Raw genomic sequence first — 16,525 nt, 5'->3', positions numbered from 1 at the left:
CCACACTCCCGAGAGCTGTTGGCAGCTGCTGGGGGAAAATAAAAGCCCTGGATTACATCTTTCCCTTCTTTGAGGCCACCTGACAAGTTTGAGTAGGAGAGTGTCTGAGGGGCACTGCAGAGGGTGGCCGTGGATGCCAGGAGGGCCTGGTCACCAAAGCATGAACAGACAGGGCCATCCTCACCATGAATTGTGCTGTGAGCTCCACAACTGGCATTGCCCAGTGCTCCACCACTTCTCCTTTCCCAGGCCATTGAAGAAGGGAACCTGGATTCCCTGGACCACTCTGATTTCCAGAGAACAGACATTCCTTTTGAAGTGCCACTTCCAGCCCAACAGCATGTGCCTGTGAGTGTCACCTGCATTCTCCAGCTCCTGTGAGCAGTGATGGTACTTCAGGGCCCTCTGAACAGGGACTGGGATGAGGCTGGGATGGTAGGGACTACTGGGGATGGAAACAGAGCCAGCCCTGGCCCTGCTCTGTGCCCCCCACCCCACTGCAAGTGCACACACACACACATTCTTTCCCATGCTCTCCAATGCACACACACGTACTCACCCTCTGCTGTGCACCACCCATGTGTGTGCTCACCTGTGCACGTCCTGCATGCCTGTGTCCTGCTCTCCCCTGTGCTCCCTGGGGCTGCGGGGCTGCAGCCAGGCAGCGGCACAGCAATTCCAGGCCATGCACTGGCCTGTGCCTGCAGGAGGAGCAGCGGGAGGAGGTCAAGGACTGGGTGCTCACCATGTCCATGGACCAGCGGCTGGAGCAGGTGCTGCCACAGGACGAGCGCAACACCTACGAAGCCTCACTGGTGGCAGCAGGGACCGGGGTGCGTTCCCTGCCCTGCCTGCTCACAGGTAAGCTCCAGGCCAGCTCACTCAGATAGGGGATGATGGTGCCATGCAGGGAGTGGGAACATGCTGCCGGGCAGGTCTGGGAGAGGAGTGGGGAGACTGTGGCTGTGGGGAACCAGTGCTGCTGGAGGAGATAGAAGGACCCTTTTGTTACTGGGAGGGTGACTGAGCACTGGAACAGGTTGCACAGTTGTGGCATCTCCATCCTTCCAGACAGTCAAAAGCCATCTGGACATGGTCCTGGGCTGGGGTGGCCCTGTCTGAGCAGGGGGTTGGACCATACAGACTCCAGAGCCCTTCCGACCTCAGCCACTCTATGTGATTCTGTGATGGCTCAGGCTGGCACAGCTCTGTCTGGGGACTCCAGGCTGGCCAGCACAGATGCTTGTCCCCGGGCAGCACCTGGCCCTGCTCTGCCCTGCTCTACAAAAGCTGTCACTCTGGCAAGGTCTGTTCCCCATGTGCACACTTCAGACAGTACTGGACTGCAGTGCAGGACTTAAAGAGGATCAGGGAAGGGAGAGCAGAAGTGAGCCACCAGGAACAGGCTTTAAAATCAGGAGCTGGGTGCCATTGTTTGACCTACTCACTTGGGTGTCCTTGGCCAAGGGCAGTTCAGCCTTCATCTTCATTTGATCCTGCCACTTTGAGCACCCCCTTCTTCATTCTGGTCTCTTAAAGCCTGAGGCAGCATCGCTCTCTCCACACTGTGCCATGGGGCAGCCCCAACCACGGCAGAGGGAATGGATGCACCAGGTGGGGGTCTGCTGTGGGGCTCAGCTTGTTCTGAACGTGTCACTTTGTGCCCAGGATACCCTGTACTAAGAAACAAGATCGAGTTGAAGCCAGGCCGAGAAGTCAACAAGGACGCGTGGTACAAGTTCATGATGGCTGTCAAGGTGAGCCAGGACCCAGGCTCAGGCAGGCAGGCAGGCTGTGGGTGTGGGTTCAGCCCCTCATGCTGACAGTACAGTCATGCTGGGTGAGTCACTGTCCCAGGAAGGTTTATTGCACTCTCCCAATGTGCTGTTGGGTGGGAATTAACAGTCCCAGCCCTGTCAGCCCCCGGGGTACTCTCGGGGAGCCCCCTGGGAGAGGGCCCTCTTTCCAGTGCCAAGACCTCTCTCATTCTGCAGACATCCCACAGCCCTGCGGGCCAGGATGTGATCGAGTTTCTTCGACGGTGGTGTGGGGCACTCCCGAGCACCAGCTTCTCGTTCCAGTGAGCAGGACTACGGAAGCTTTCAGGGCAGTTCTTCAGCACCCTCCCCTTCTACCCCCAATAAATGTGTATCTCAACCCTGCTGTGCTCCTGTGTGCCAGGGGATGCTGAGCCCACAACACAGGCAGCTGCTGGGGCACAGAGCCATAAACCCTGTACATGAGTCTCAACCTCCACCCTGATGGACGACTGTCACACTGACCCCATGGCTCTGTCAACACCCCTGTGCCTAGGGAGTGGTGAGCATGGACATGGACTCTCCCAGCAGCTGCACGGTCCTTCCCTCAGCAGGCCAAGCTCCCAGCCAGCACTTGCCCAGCAGAGCCACTCACAGAAGCCAGTGTGGAAAAGTTTATTTACTCAAGAAACCCAGAGGCTCACACCAAAAGGATTCTTCACCTTCTGTTCCCTGCCCTGCCTGAGCATGGCACAGCCAGCTGACCTGCTCGCAGTGCCACCAGGACTTGGGCCCCGGCACCTCTGCTCACCCCAGTCACTGCTGACAGACATGACTGCTGACAGAGCCTTCAGCATGCCAGGAAGGGCCTGGCAGCTTGGGGAGAGAAGGGGGAGAGTGTCTGGGGCCCAAAGCACCTTCTGACCTGCAGGATCTGTGCCAGGTGGGGTGGTGGGGCTGGGGGACAAGGAAGGCACACCCCTCACCCCTGCAGCCCACCTCACCCACAGCAGGGGCATGGTGCAGGTGTGATGTCACCTTGCTCTGGATCACAGCACTCCTGCAGCACCACCTGGGAGTGAAGGAGCACGTGTAAGTGCAAGGCTGTGCTGCAGGTCCCAGCATCGCACTGATACCACTGGCCATGTGCTTGGGAAGAGGTGTTTTGGGGGGCTGGTGTGGGCAGGGGCCCTTTTGATGGCAGAGCCTGCACCCTGCTGTCCCCAAGCACGGCCCATGTGCTGCGCTCACCTCTCCAGCTAGGCACGAGACTCAGCCAGCCCTGCCAGGAGCTGCTGCCTCTCTCGGGGTGGCCTCTCTGTCGCTGCACTTGGCCTGGCCAGCTACAGAGAAAAAAAAAAAGGGAAAAAAAAAAAAAAGAAGGGGAGGGTGGCAAGGGTGTGTGATGGGCAGTTTACACAAGGAAAGAACAAGGCTTGAAGAACAAGAGCCCCTGACTCTCAGGGGCATGAAGAAGAGGGTCTGTCCACAACTCTCCAAGATGAAGGGGTGCCAGTCTGGCACCCAGGCTGGCCAGAAAAGGTTCCAACTCGGCATCCCCCCCTCCCATTGCTGCACAGTCTGCTTGTTCCCAGCAGAACCCAGGACCTTCAAAATGCAGCACAAAGGGAGCAACTGTGGGGCAGATACCGGGAGACCCATCTGGCTGGACAGGGCATACCTGCTCTTTGTCCCAGCTGTGTGCACAGGGCCCGATGCCCCGGAAGACCAGAGCAACCAAACAGCACCTGCCCGAGAGCACGGCTTCTGCAGCTGCCAGCAGCAGGGAGGGGAACCAGAGGGCCAGGGCCGTGTCCTGTGGAGCAGGGGGTCAGCAGAGTGTGGGCACTGCACCAGGCTGCCTGCACGCCAGGCAGCAGGGGAGAGAAGAGGGAGAGGGAGACAGAAGAAGAAAAACGAGAGGAAGCAGCGAGAGAAAGAGGCTGATGGGAGGAGCACGGGGGTGTGGCGGCCCCGCAGACTCACATAGATGCGCGTTGTGTTGAAGGGACAGTCGTTGGTTGCGATGGCTGTGCGGGCGTCCGCAGGCAGCGCAGAGCTGTTGCAGCCCCTGACCAGGTGTGTGCCCCGGCCGTGCACCGTGAGGGCGATGGCCAGTGCCAGCCCCACGCTACACGCGGTGGACAGGAGGCAGTTCAGCAGGGACACGCTCAGCAGGGTCCAGTGCTGCAGGCAAGAACACCCGACTGGGGCTCGCCCAAGCTGGGGGAAATGCCAGGGCCCGGCACCCCCATCTCTGCAGAGCTGCTCCGCAGGGTCGCGGGCGTGCTGGGAACCCGGCAGACATTTGCTCCGACAGAGAGCACACCACCTCTTGCCTCTTCCAGGACGGCTCATTGCCCGCGGATGAGCGTCTCTCACCTTTCACATCCTTCACCCCCTGTGAGCTCGGCGCCACCGGACGCCCCCTCTCACGGGCTCCGTGGGGAGCCCAGCACGGGCCCCACTCGCCAGAGCGCTGGGACGCCCCCGCCGCCCCTCAGCCCCGCGCCCCCCGCTCCGTGTCCGCCCACCCCTCAGCCCATGAGGGACCCCGGCGCGGCTGCAGCTTCACCCACCGAGGCGCTCCCGCCCTCCCGGGGCCGCCGGCGGGGCCGAGCCGGGCAGAGGCGACACCCGCAGCTCCGGCAGCCGCCGCCGAGGCGGAAGGAGCCCGCGGGGCCAAGGTCCAGGGGAGCGGCCGTGGGCGAGGCAGGGCCGTGCCGAGGCCCCCGGCCCGCTCGGCCCCGCAGCCCCGCACTCACCAGGACCGCCCGGGACAGATTGTGCGACACCAGGATGGCGACGATGCCGGCGGCGATGCTCTGCGGGAAGACCCGCGCTCAGCAGCAGCCCCGAGCACACCGACACCACGTTGGCCGCCGCGTACTCGGGGGTGACGGCTCGGCGGGCGCCGGCCACGTGCCGCAGGACCGAGCCGTGCACGATGGCGCCCAGCACCAAGCTGCCGTGGCCCAGCACGATCAGCCCCAGCCCCGACCGCATCAGCCGCCGCGGCTCCGCCAGCGCCCCCGGCCCCCGCCGTCCCCCGGCCATGGCCGCCGCCACCGCCGCCCTCGCACCGCCCCGGGGCAGGGACGGGCGGCCCCGCCCCGCCCGGAAAGAGGCGGCACTCGCGTATTTACAAAACAGTTTATTAAAAATAGGAAATGATAGAAATGAGATGCAGGAGCCTCGGCTCAGCCCCGCCACGCGCCGGGACGGGGCGACGGGGCCGCTGCAGCCCCCGCAGCCCCGGGAGCCCGCGGGGCCCGCAGGGAGGGCGGGGGCCTGCCAGGGCCGCGGGGCCACAGCCCGGGGCCGGCTCACGCCGCGGCCCCGGGCGGGTGCGAACCAGTAAACAAAGTGCAGCCGGGGGCGGGAGCGAAGCGCCGGGCAGGGTGGGGAGCCCGGCCACCCCCGGGCCCCGCGGCCCGGGAACGGGGGGAGTGACGGGGGTGCAGATGGGGGCGGGGCATAGGGGCTCACCCCTGCTTACCTTTAAATTAAAACAAGGAAAAAAAAAGAAAAAGAAAAAGGGAAAAAAAAAAAACCAACCAAAAAAAAAAACCATTTCGGTGCTGTGCAAAAGACACTTTGTACAATTCAAACAGAACAAACTCCATGCACATGAGTGGGGCTGCAGAACACCCCGAGCCAGGCCTCAGCTCTGCAGCATGACCTGGGCAAAATCCCAACAAAAACAGGGCTGGAAATAATACTGATGCGCAAAGTCCCCTTTAGAGGCGGGCAGGAAGGACTGTCACTGAGCCCAGCCACGGCACATGCAGGATGAGCTTCCAAGCACTGCAGCTGGGGTCTTGCGGATGCCCGACAGTGGTGGGCAGACACAGAGGGGTCGCAGGCAGCGAGGCCGCGCTGGCCGCCCGGGAGCCGTGGGGCTAAGATGACACAGTCACTGCGGTCAGGGATCCATTCCGAGTGTAGTAGAACTTGCTAAACGCCTCTTCAAGTAAACAGGTGAGTCTGCTCTGGTCAGCCTGGGGAGAACAAGGACAATTAAGGGTAGGCCCTGTCCACTGAAAGCTGAGAGCTTGACTGGAGCCCCCCAGGGCAGGGACATGGCTTATTCCTCCTGCCTCCCCATCAGAAAAGGGTTGATCTGGCCTAAATCATTGAACTTTGGGAAAGGAATACAGGCCTATAGCTCTACCTGAGCCCCTGCTTACCTCGCTGATGAATCCAAGCTGGACCAGTTCAGCTGCCAGCTCCTGGATGTTGTCATCTGCAACACAAGGAAGGGTGTCAGTCCCCAGTCTGAACACACTGCTGGCCCCAGTGCACCTCAGCACGGTCAGAAGGCTATTTACTGGGCTGAAGAAGGTACTTACTGGGCTGCAGGTCACAGCTCAGGTGTCGATTCAACTTGTCTTCCAGTTTCAGCAGCAGTGTCAGCTGCGGGGCACAGAAGTTCTCATGAGGGACTGCAGTCCTGCAGGCTGCCACGGCCAGCCCAAAGCATCCCCAGAAATGCCCCCCAGGACGGAAACCACCCCTCCAGAGCCCCACAGGGGTCTGACAGAGCAGCCTCAGCCAGTTTCGTCCCGAACCACGGCTGGCAGCACCATCCCACACAGGAAGCCTGGACCTGGGGGCGGGCTGAGGTCACAGGTCAGTGGCTGGCACAGCCCGAGTCGGGCTCTGGGTCCCGGCAGCGGCAGCTGCGGCAGCACAGGGTCCTCCCAGGTACCAGCAGCACATCAGAGCCATGAGCTCTGCACGGCTGCCCTGGTCCCCCCCAGCTCAGCCAGAAGTGGGAACATACGTGGTGCTTCACCCCCTCCTCCACGGACTCGATGTTGCACTGCATCAGCACCACCTGGAACAGAGGCACAGAGGCGGTGAGTGGCTGCCTGGCTCTCCTGCCTGGGGACGGGACAGGGGAACGGAGCCCCCGGCGCTCACCTTGCGTGTCTCCACCTCGGCGGGCTCTGGAGTTGGGGTTTTCACTGACGGGGGAGCAATGGGAGATTTCACCACGACCTGCTGAGGCTGCTGGGGCCGCGGCATCCCAAAAGCTGTGAGGGGGTAGATTCCGTTCCTACAAGAAAGGAGCAGGGTCTGAGGTTATGGCTCTCCGAAATTTTTCCAGTCTCACACACAGTTAAAGGTGCCCTTTAAAAAAACCCTCTTACCTCACATCCTCCAGGAACTTGTCCAGCTCCAACGCCGGAGATTGTGAGAAACTGGAAAACAAAACAAAACGTCCTGAGATGAGAAGTTATCTCACAATAACATCCACTCGAGTCTCTTGGGGTCCAGTTCCAAATCCCCATGTCCTGGGCTGTGTCTGTGGGCAGGATGGATAATGGACAGAGGCAGCCACAGATGGGACAGGCTCCAATCCTACCATAAGGACACAACTACCCAGAGGAGCTCAGGACGAGGCAGTGGTTAGGGCAGAGCAGTCTCACTTCCCTGCAGAGCTGTCCAATGCACAGTTGTTTGGAAGGTGGCCCAATGACACTGTTCCTGGCAAGGTGTTTCACAGACACCTGCCACACAGCCCACTGGTTGCTACAAACACTTTGAATAGCCAAACCCATGTCTCAAGGCTGCTCTGAAGCATTCCAGAGATGAGGCAGGGACTGCAAAACTGCTCAAACCCTGACAGGATATCCACAGGTCTGGTGTGGGCTGCATACCTGCCTTGGCTCCCTGACCACTCTCCAGCCCTTCCCACACTCCCAGCAGCTAGGACTGTCCCATCCTCTAAAACACAGCAGTAGTTTTTAACAAAATTTTTTTTTCTGGTAGCTTGGGTTGCATTGCAGTCTGATGAACCACTCAAAAGTGATGCTCTCTGACATTTCAAGTCATTGCTGCTCTTCCTTTCCCTTTTCCAGCACCTCCGAGGTATGGCACTTCCAAAATGAAGTCCCAGGCTGGTGCCTACAGACAGCCAAACCCACACAGACTGACATCCCATGTGTGTAAAGGATCTCTCTTGCACAGCTTTGGCTGTTCACTTGTCCTCCATTCTGAACCTTTATCAAAAACATTCCAAAGGGAATTCCATACTATTATTTCCTAGCACTATGACAACTGAAAGGTCAGTTTTTAGAAGGGTCTCTATGGTTCAGAGAGCTGCTCAAACAGACAGAGCTGTTCTTCCTTGTCACCTTGGTTACTCTTGTTCAGTAGCTCGAGCATCTCAGCTCTGGGCTCCCCTGGAAGCATCCTGGGCTTCTCTGGGAACACAGCACTCACATGTTAGTCTTTTCAGATAATCCCTCAAGTGGCCAAGGCTTTGCTATCTAAAATCACTTTTTGGCACTCTACTTGCTCCATATGCATTGCAGTCACTCCCTCAGGGAGCCACTCCTACAGTGTAAGTGGTGCTGTGTGTCACTGACAGCTGCCCAAACTGCCTTTCCCTGTGCAGAGTGTGGAATAGGCTGCTCCGTCAGGAAAATGCGGAGCAGCTCTTCCTCCAAGGTGTTGGACTTCATCTGACAAGGCTGTGATTGGTCTGAGCACCCTCCCAAACTATTCAGCCATGTTTCACTGAGGACTGTTCCAACTACAGCATATTCACTTCCCACCCCTCCACCTGGGAAAAGATTCACATCTCAGCTGCGTGGAATCTGCTCCCAGGACACAGGTGCAAGGTCTCCTCCCACCCAGAAGTCTCCCCAGAATTCTGTGTGCCCAGAGAGGCAGCGACTGCTCCTTCACCTCCAGCTCCATCAGCTCCCATTGGTTCCCTCAGTGGTGAAACAGCACCACTGCAGTGATGGGCAGAGTCCCAGTCAGACCCCGCAGCACTCAGCCCAGGGCCCCAGCACTGCTGCCCCCAGCAGCCCCCAGAGCACACCACAGGGACTCACATCATCTTGACTCCTTCCCTGTCCTCATGATTGATCTCTGCCAATACCGCGTTCATGTCGAGGTTTTTGGTCATTTCTTCTAAAGCATTTTCAGGAATCATATCTAATTTTTTTAAAAAAGGAAAAAGAACAATTGCAGTTTCTTTCCAGACTTGGAAAAGTAATGAAAAGCAGAGAGGTCTTGAGCTCTCTGATGCTCCTGGAGCAGGCTGGGCACCGCAGCCCTCCCGGCCCCGCGGTGGCCACCGCTGCATCCCACGGCCGCATCCCACGGCCGGGTCCTTGCCCATGCAGAGCAGCAGGGAGGGGGGTTCCCGGGGAGCCAGCTGCACTGACAGCTCGGCAAAGCTCTGCAGGACACAGACTGATGAGGGGATGTGGCTCCCAGGGCTCTGTACTCACGCTGGTGCCCGATGATGCAGTGAGCAGCCAACAGCTTCAGCGATGGCACCTCGAACAGCGCTGGGTGGAACAGGAGCTCTCGGGCCGTGGGGCGCCTGCCAGGGTCCTGTTCTAGACACTTCTGAATGAACTCCTAAAGACAAAAACGGCATGAGACCACAAGCAATGCCACCAAGCAATGCAGGGCACCAACCCCCCTCACTCACCCGCTGCAGGGGGTCCTCCAACAGCTGGATGGCACTGTTGATGGCCTCCTGCGGCACATATGATGACTCCCCATTCCCCTGGATCTCCAGCACCGCCATCTGCAAACACAGAGCAGAGCATCAGACTCCACTGGGAATGACAGACTGCAGGGAAGAGAGCTCAAGGAGACCACTGCCAAGTGTGAGATAATCACAGCCAAGCTGTTCGGGGCTATTTAAGGTCACAGTTGGGAGAGACAGAGAGAGTGGTTCCTCATTATGACAGCTTGCTCCTAGCACCCCAACAGACTGCCAGGGAGACCTGAGAACTCTGCCAGCAGCACCCTGGACACTAAGTGTCCCCATTCTGAACCTCATGATCCATTGGCCTGTCATTCTACTTGATAATTCCATCCTCTAATGAAGCAGTGCTGGATTACTGCCAGGATCTGACAGTGTCCCTCCTGGCTTTGTGAATAACTCCATATCACAGAACAAAAGCAACCACACAACACACCCAGAATGGGTTACAGACAACAGACACGAATTCCCAGCTAGGAAAGGCTGGAAAATATTGCAGAGAAGGTCTTTAGATTCAAGTTTTGTCTCCTGAAAGTTGCATCTTTCCACAGTTCTCTTCCTGCTTCATTTATGAAATGTGCAGCACAGGTTGAGAGTTCTTCATGTAGGCTCTTTCTGACAATTCTTTCCAGAAAATATTCCTAGCAACAACTCCCATTTCCTGGACTTGGGCCTGCTGACTGCAAGGACTGAGGAACCACAAAGCTGCTACAACCAGGTGTGTAGACTCACACTGACTACAACCAGCATCTCTATCAGATGGGCACAGGCTGGCCCAGAAAAAGTCATAGACTACAGCTGCCCTCTGCTCTGGACACCCCAGGAGGAACACACACTTCCCAGCTGGGAGCGTACACGGACATTATGTACAACTGGCAGCAGTGACTGCTCCCACCAGCCAGTGGGTCAGACCTCAGGACTGGCCAAGACCCATATTCATTACCCGTTAGGAATTTTGGGAAGAACCACACATCGCTGAGCCCTTTACTTCTTAGTGAGGCTCTTAGGGGAGCCTCCACAGGGATCCCTCCAAGGCAAAGTGCACTTGGCTCTGAGAACAAATCACACTTGTCACCAAGGTAACCCACCCATGGCCACAGCTTCTCCAGAGCCATCTCCTTCCTCAGATTTATCCTCTCTGTCCCACAGCCCATGCTCCACACTCACCTCCAGTGCACACATCCCAAAGGAGTAGATGTCCACAGCAGTGGTGACGTTGGCAACTTCTGTAACACAGAAACAGCGCTGTTATCACTCAGCCCTGCACTCAGCAGCATCGCTCTGTGCAGGGCTGGGACAGTCCTGCAGCTTCTCCCTGCTCTGCTACCAAAGGACAGAGAAGCTGAAGCACTTCAGCAGGCAAATGGCCCAGAACTGTTAATGTGACATCTGACAGGAGCCTGGAGCTGAGAACAAGGCGCAGAACAGCTTGGAAGCATCAGTAAAGCCAACAAACCCAGGCTTGTGGCCACAGCCGTGCCATACCTCCGTATTCCGGGGCAAAGAAGTGCAGGTTCTTCTGCTCCTCACGACAGGTCTTCACGTGGTTGTTAATCGTGTCCGGTGCCACTAGAAGAAAGTCAGGAATGCTTAGGATACAGGAAACCATAGCCCATCCCTGATGAGATCCCAGGGAACACCTGCAGCTCCAGGGATGTTGGTGCCCAAAGGGGCAGGATGGTGGAGTTAAGGTGGCTCTTCACAGCCCTCCTCTCCAGTCACCTGCCCCAATATAGTCCTGCACTGTTTCCTTGGCAGCCTAGCATCACCCTCCAAGGGCAAACCTGGAGACCACAGCTGCTGCCTCGTGAGAAGACAAGCTGGGAATGACTCTCAGTTGAAGTGCCAAACTTCAATCAGATCTATAACATTTGTCATGAGCAACTCATCCAGAACAGCAGCCCAAGGAACATCCAGAGATGCCAAAGTCACTGTTATCAGTCACCACCTCAGGGTTTTGGGAGGATGGATATACCAGGCAACTCTTACACTTATCAGAAAGACATTGGTGCCAGAGTGCCTTCAGACAAGAGCTAAGCCAAGCTGCTGAAGTGGAGGGAGGTGACCATCAGAGGTCTCCCTGCAGCCAGCACCTCCACAAACCACTCAGAGCTGTGGGGAGGGAATAACTTGCAGCCACAAGAATAGTGAGCAGAGCACAAGTATGGACCCCCATGAAAGATAAGCCTTTGTGACAGCGACCTCTGCAGAGATTGCAAGCAACCCTCTAAAACTAAGCAGCTCTCTCTGCCAGGGAGAAACATTGAGGTGGGCAGGGAGCACAGAGCCATCACCCATTTGAAGCTCTGCTGTCACACTGGAATGTGCCCAGTCCCACAGTTTCAGGCCCATCTCCCACCTGGTCACCCTCTTGGGCAATCACAATCGGTCCTGGTCTGTACTGGTACAATGTGGGCTCACCCAGGACATGCCAAACTGCTTGTATTTTTCCACACCAAAGAGGATTCCCATCTGAATGAGACCAGACTAGTTTCCAGTCTCAGAGGAAAGATGTTCTTTGGGCTGTAGTCAGACAAGAAGGACCACCCTCAGTAATTCAGCTCTGCCTTGCTGCATGGCTCATACAAATCATTGTATCTGATTTGAGCTGGAAGCAGAGCTTGCTCCAGTAGCCAGCTGCTTCTTTCCCAACCAACCATTCACAAGTTCTTGTGCTAGCTCCGATTCTGGGAGCCCAGCAAGATGACTTAATTCCTGGTGCTCACCTGTTCCCAGACACCATCAGGTCCTCTCACCTTCACATCCCCAGGCAGTGTAAGCTGTCTTTCTCCTAAGACCTGATCTGTTTTCCCAGTGACACTGACTGCTTTAGACAAGCTCTGGCCAGGGTCGTGCACAACTACACCAGTTCTCTCTACTGGGGACTCTGCCCCAATGGATCTCAACACCCCCCACGTGCCAAGTAGCTCAAAACCCTCCCTCGAGTGGCCAGCAAACACCTGATCCTCCTCAGTTCCCAAATGATGAGCTCTGGACTTCTGTGTAGCTTTGTATTTCACACTCCTAAGTTACAACTGGAGTTTGTCCAGTCCTCTAACGTGCTCCTGTGCTGCTGGAGCCAACCCCTCCATGGGGCAGCTCCTACCCCATCACAACGCATCTGTTCAGCACCACCTTTAGTTCATGGAGCAAAGTGCCCACAGCTTGTCCAGCACACTGAGTTCTCATACCAGGCCTTTTAAAGAGAGTATTTAAGGCTTCAGAAACCGTTCTGTTCTAACATCAGATTTATATTGTTGTTTATGGGAATCCCTGATGTCTGTCAAGGATGCAGTGTACAGGAACTATCATACAGGTGTTTGTGATTCCTGCAGGCATGGCAGAGGAACTCATGGGGGTGAAACACACAGTCTGGGGAGAGGAAATAACTTATTTTCTGAATCTTCTATTTGTTCTGCCTTTCTTATCTGTACAATGGATTGTAAGAGGAAACAAACCCAAAACTTGAGAACCCTCTCCTGCCAAACGTGGAGCAGAAGCAGCCAAGGATAAAGTCCCCTTCATGCAATGTTGGGATCAGTTTCATTTTTCAGTGGGTCTTTAAATCCTGTTACAAATGTGTTGGATGGCAAGGGCCAGTCCCCTATCCAGCCACTCTGTTCTTGGCTCCTGAGCCCATTTAAGGAGAGGGATGAGGCAGTAATCAGTCACAGACCAGATTATCAACAGAAACCTGAGCAGTGATGGTGTGGTAACCGAGACACTCCCATACCAGACAGGCAGGTAGAGTGGAAGCCCAGCAGCCTCCATCTATAATGGCTGCCTGGGCCTCATCAAGGACTTGATAACAAGCTCCTCTGCATCCAGGTCCTATAGACCTTCTGCAGTGGCATCAGCATTTCTGGAAAGAGCCAGGCTCACACTGTCTGTAGGAATCTCCAACTTGGACACACAGACAGGTAGCTCTGAATTTGCTGCTGTGGGTCAGCCAGGGACCTGTCACCTCTGGTAGTCTGGTCCTTGTGCCTCCCAACTTGCTGATTCCCACTGGAGTGTTTCTCCATCACCCTTGCCGAGATTGGCTCTGCAGCTGGGTTTGATCGACCACACTTGGCAAGGAATCTGCCTGTTCCAGACGTTTATATCCCAGCTCACGTGCAGCTTGACTGAAGTGACAGGCATCACCTTGCTCTGTTATTGCAGAGCTGAGGCAGGGCAGGAGCAGAGCAATGGCATGAGACCCCCAGAATCTCCTGTGTGCCTCCGAGCTGAGCACGGACAGCCCTGCTCTGTGTCACTGACAGCACAACCTGCTTGAGGTCAGCTCTGAAAAACTCCCTGCAGGCGTGTTCAACATGGAAGGCACAAGGGCTGTTTAACCTGTGACAGGATTTTAGATGCTGGGACAAGAAACTTTGGGTCTGGTCACTGTGCTATTGCAGGTCCATCACCTTGGTGCACAGGCCACTTAGCACTGACAGGGCTTTAGAGTTTCACCTAAGCCTACATTTTATACCAAGCTCCTGACTGTAGAAGGTAAGAACACACACCTGAAGGGACCTTTGACACAAGCTCTCCTGCCTGACTCACACACAACTGCTGGTCCACACTGAGAGATCAGATGGACCAAGGCTGAGGTTGGTTATATTAAGCAAGACAAACAATGAAGGTCACAAAGGAAAGCCATATCACCAACTGTCCTAGTTAGGACAGCTGAGACCAGTTCATCATGGTATGGGTGTAACCCCAAACCGTGTATTCTATAGCCTTCCATGCCATTTCCCAGAAATTGTTAGCAGTAGAGGCCTGTAGATATTCCTGAGCATCCTCATACCCTTTTATGGAATTCCCCGCTCTGAGGGGAGGACTGAGCATTCCTGCCTGAACTGGAGAATATATAAACTTGGAGTTTTGGAACCTTTTTACCACTCATGGGATCCAGAGGAAGACTGCAGCTCACCGCTCTCAACCAGACTGAGACCACCCCCCTCAACTGGACTGCAATCACCACTTCTGACCAGACTGCAACAGCTCTCCCACCAGCAGGTTTTTCCCCTCTCCCTTTACTTTGGACTCAGGGGGGGGCCCAAGGAACACCACTTTGTTCATGCCCCAGGGTGCTGGGTTATACATTTGGGTTTTGTGGGTTAAGACCAATTGTTTGTTTGTATAATTGTACTTATTGTATTATTTTATTAAATTGTTATTCTGATTTATAATCTCTCTTTTGAGTTGAGTTCATTTCCCCTGCTGGTTAACTTTTAAACCAGCACACCAACATTAACAACAAACATGTCTTTCTCAGCCACAAGAAGGTGACAACAAGGGGCAGACTGCAAGACACACCCCCTTGGGACTGACCAGCCTGGTGGGGAATTAGCAAAGATGAATTTTAGAAAAAGGTTCAGCCAAATACAGTGTCTGTGCAGAGCAGGTGATAGGAAGAGCACAGCAGAAGGTAGGACAAGCAACCTGTATTTGGTAAGCTGAACTCAATCTGACAACAAAAGCATAAAGAGAGATAATCAGCATTCCTACAGGAACATGGGGAGCTGGTTATACTTCTAAAACCCTCAAGGACATGCAGAACTGGCCAGAGTAAGTGGATGGCTCGTCAGAGCACCCACCAGTTGTCAGCAGTGCCAGCCAAGGATGCAGTAGTGGCATTCCTTCCCAGCTGTCCCCACGGCAGGTTTAGCAGAGTGCCTGGGGATCACAGCCCCCAGAACACTCCACGCTGCAGAGGACACTTTCCTCTTGTGTGGTGTCCAACTCACACCCACCTTTGTTCTGCATTCAGCACTTCCTCCTTGAAGGCAGGAAAGACAGCCTGTGCCTCAGTTCTCCCCACAGGCCTCCCCACGGCTCTCCTCTCCTCCTGCAGCAACCACTGAGCTGCTCAGGCTCCTGCAAGCGTGTGAGCAACCTCCAAAGCACAACATGACTCCCCTCCTCAGCAAAGGGCTCAGTGCCCAATCCAACAGATCTCAGCAGGCTCAGAAAGCACAGGGAAACCAGGTAACAGCAAGAAGGATCAACAAGTGACCTCTAAGATTGTCCCAGGCTTGCTGTGCAATCCAGCACTGATACGATTAACCACTGTACTAGCACCACAGGCACCCCAAAATTATCAAGTGAACCCAAGACCATCTCTTTGCTGCTATAAAGGGGTGGCCACAAGGCCAGGAGAAGTACAAGGCCACATTATTATCCCCTGCACTCTTATGCTCGAGACATTTTCACTCCTGCAAAAGGGTACAAGACTGCACAACCCCATGACATTTCGCAGCTCGCTTCCTCTGCACAACAACAAAAGCTTTTTTATTAGGGAGGGCAAGGCCTAGAAAATAAGGAACTAGGAAGCTATTTCAGATAAAAAGAAGCATACAGCGATCACAGAGTCCAACAGGAAAAGCAGTATCAGATTTAAGCTGATCACAGAATACAAGCACGCTACAACCCTCAGATCTGTATCAGGGGTTGCAAAATACTTGCAACACTGAGTCATCAGAAGCAACAGGATTTTATTGTTTTTAACAGTTGAGTATTATGAGCTGAAAGGGCAAATAGGTACAGCACAAGAAAAGCTCACTACACACTGTTTCCAGAGCCAGGTGAAGCTGCTTACACACATGTTCACCCCTGCCAGATCCACTGACACTGCTTCCCAGCAGGATAACCAACCTCTGCTAAACACTGCCCATGGTTCACTCCAGAGAAAACACTGCTGGAGCAGAACCAGTGGTACTGGCAACAGAAAGCTGATGTCACACAAAAACTAGAGAAGGATACCTCTCCACAGAAATTAATACAGAATCATAAAACCATGGCATGGCTCATGTGGGAAGGGATCTGTGGAGGTCACCTTGTCCAACCCCCCTGTTCCAGCAGGGACACCCAGAGCTGGTTGCCAAGGACCATGTCTAGATGGCTTTTGGGTAGATCCAAGGATGGAGACTCCATCACTGCCCTGGGCACTGAGGGGGGTGTCCCAGGTCCAGAAGGACCCTCTGGGCTCCAGCCCATGCCGTGGCCTCTGGTCCTGTCCCTGAGCACCCCGGGAGTGCCTGGCTCACCTCCAGGCACCTCCCTGCAGGTGCCACAGCCACGGATCCCCCGAGCCCGCTCTGCTCCCGGCTGAGCAGCCCCGGCTCTGCAGCCTTTCCCCAGCACAGGCACTCCCGCCCCGCAGCACCGCGGGGCCCTCGCTGGGCTCTCCCCAGCCCGGCCCTGTCCCTCGTGTCCTGGGGAGCCACAGCTGGGCCCCGCGCTCCAGGATGGCCTTACT

General features: G+C 55.7%; 3 protein-coding genes across 4 annotated transcripts in view; 1 reads left to right on the top strand and 2 right to left on the bottom strand.

The window, feature by feature from the left end:
* IFT172 (intraflagellar transport 172) overlaps positions 1–2,162 on the top strand; it is a 36,012-nt gene extending 33,850 nt beyond the window's left edge. Inside the window, exons 45-48 of the mRNA XM_017838815.1 lie at positions 250–348; positions 708–861; positions 1,669–1,757; positions 1,995–2,162. Coding sequence (XP_017694304.1) covers positions 250–348; positions 708–861; positions 1,669–1,757; positions 1,995–2,084 — 432 coding nt within the window. The 3' untranslated portion in view covers positions 2,085–2,162. The remainder of the gene's footprint in view (positions 1–249; positions 349–707; positions 862–1,668; positions 1,758–1,994) is intronic.
* A 261-nt stretch (positions 2,163–2,423) lies between these two features.
* Positions 2,424–4,814, bottom strand: KRTCAP3 (keratinocyte associated protein 3). The gene is given in 6 exon segments (XM_017838818.1): positions 2,424–2,829; positions 3,009–3,100; positions 3,439–3,573; positions 3,744–3,944; positions 4,523–4,603; positions 4,605–4,814. Coding segments are annotated over 5 exon segments (711 nt in total). The 3' UTR covers positions 2,424–2,829; positions 3,009–3,016.
* A 316-nt stretch (positions 4,815–5,130) lies between these two features.
* NRBP1 (nuclear receptor binding protein 1) overlaps positions 5,131–16,525 on the bottom strand; it is a 33,150-nt gene continuing 21,755 nt past the window's right edge. The window contains exons 9-19 of one of the 2 annotated variants that reach the window (XM_017838816.1): positions 10,762–10,845; positions 10,444–10,502; positions 9,217–9,315; positions 9,011–9,143; positions 8,609–8,711; positions 6,914–6,964; positions 6,684–6,819; positions 6,544–6,597; positions 6,110–6,173; positions 5,948–6,003; positions 5,131–5,758 (exon numbers count right to left, since the gene is read on the bottom strand). In XM_017838816.1, coding sequence (XP_017694305.1) covers positions 5,660–5,758; positions 5,948–6,003; positions 6,110–6,173; positions 6,544–6,597; positions 6,684–6,819; positions 6,914–6,964; positions 8,609–8,711; positions 9,011–9,143; positions 9,217–9,315; positions 10,444–10,502; positions 10,762–10,845 — 938 coding nt within the window. In that variant the 3' untranslated portion in view covers positions 5,131–5,659. The remainder of the gene's footprint in view (positions 5,759–5,947; positions 6,004–6,109; positions 6,174–6,543; positions 6,598–6,683; positions 6,820–6,913; positions 6,965–8,608; positions 8,712–9,010; positions 9,144–9,216; positions 9,316–10,443; positions 10,503–10,761; positions 10,846–16,525) is intronic. The other variant, XM_017838817.1, reaches the window with a different exon arrangement.

The sequence above is a fragment of the Lepidothrix coronata genome, unplaced genomic scaffold (genome assembly GCF_001604755.1).
Source record: "Lepidothrix coronata isolate B3197 unplaced genomic scaffold, Lepidothrix_coronata-1.0 Scaffold361, whole genome shotgun sequence".
NCBI classification, from domain to species: Eukaryota; Metazoa; Chordata; class Aves; order Passeriformes; family Pipridae; genus Lepidothrix; species Lepidothrix coronata.
The sequence above is the reverse complement of the archived record's forward strand: the minus strand, read 5'-3'. Positions and strand labels throughout refer to the sequence as shown.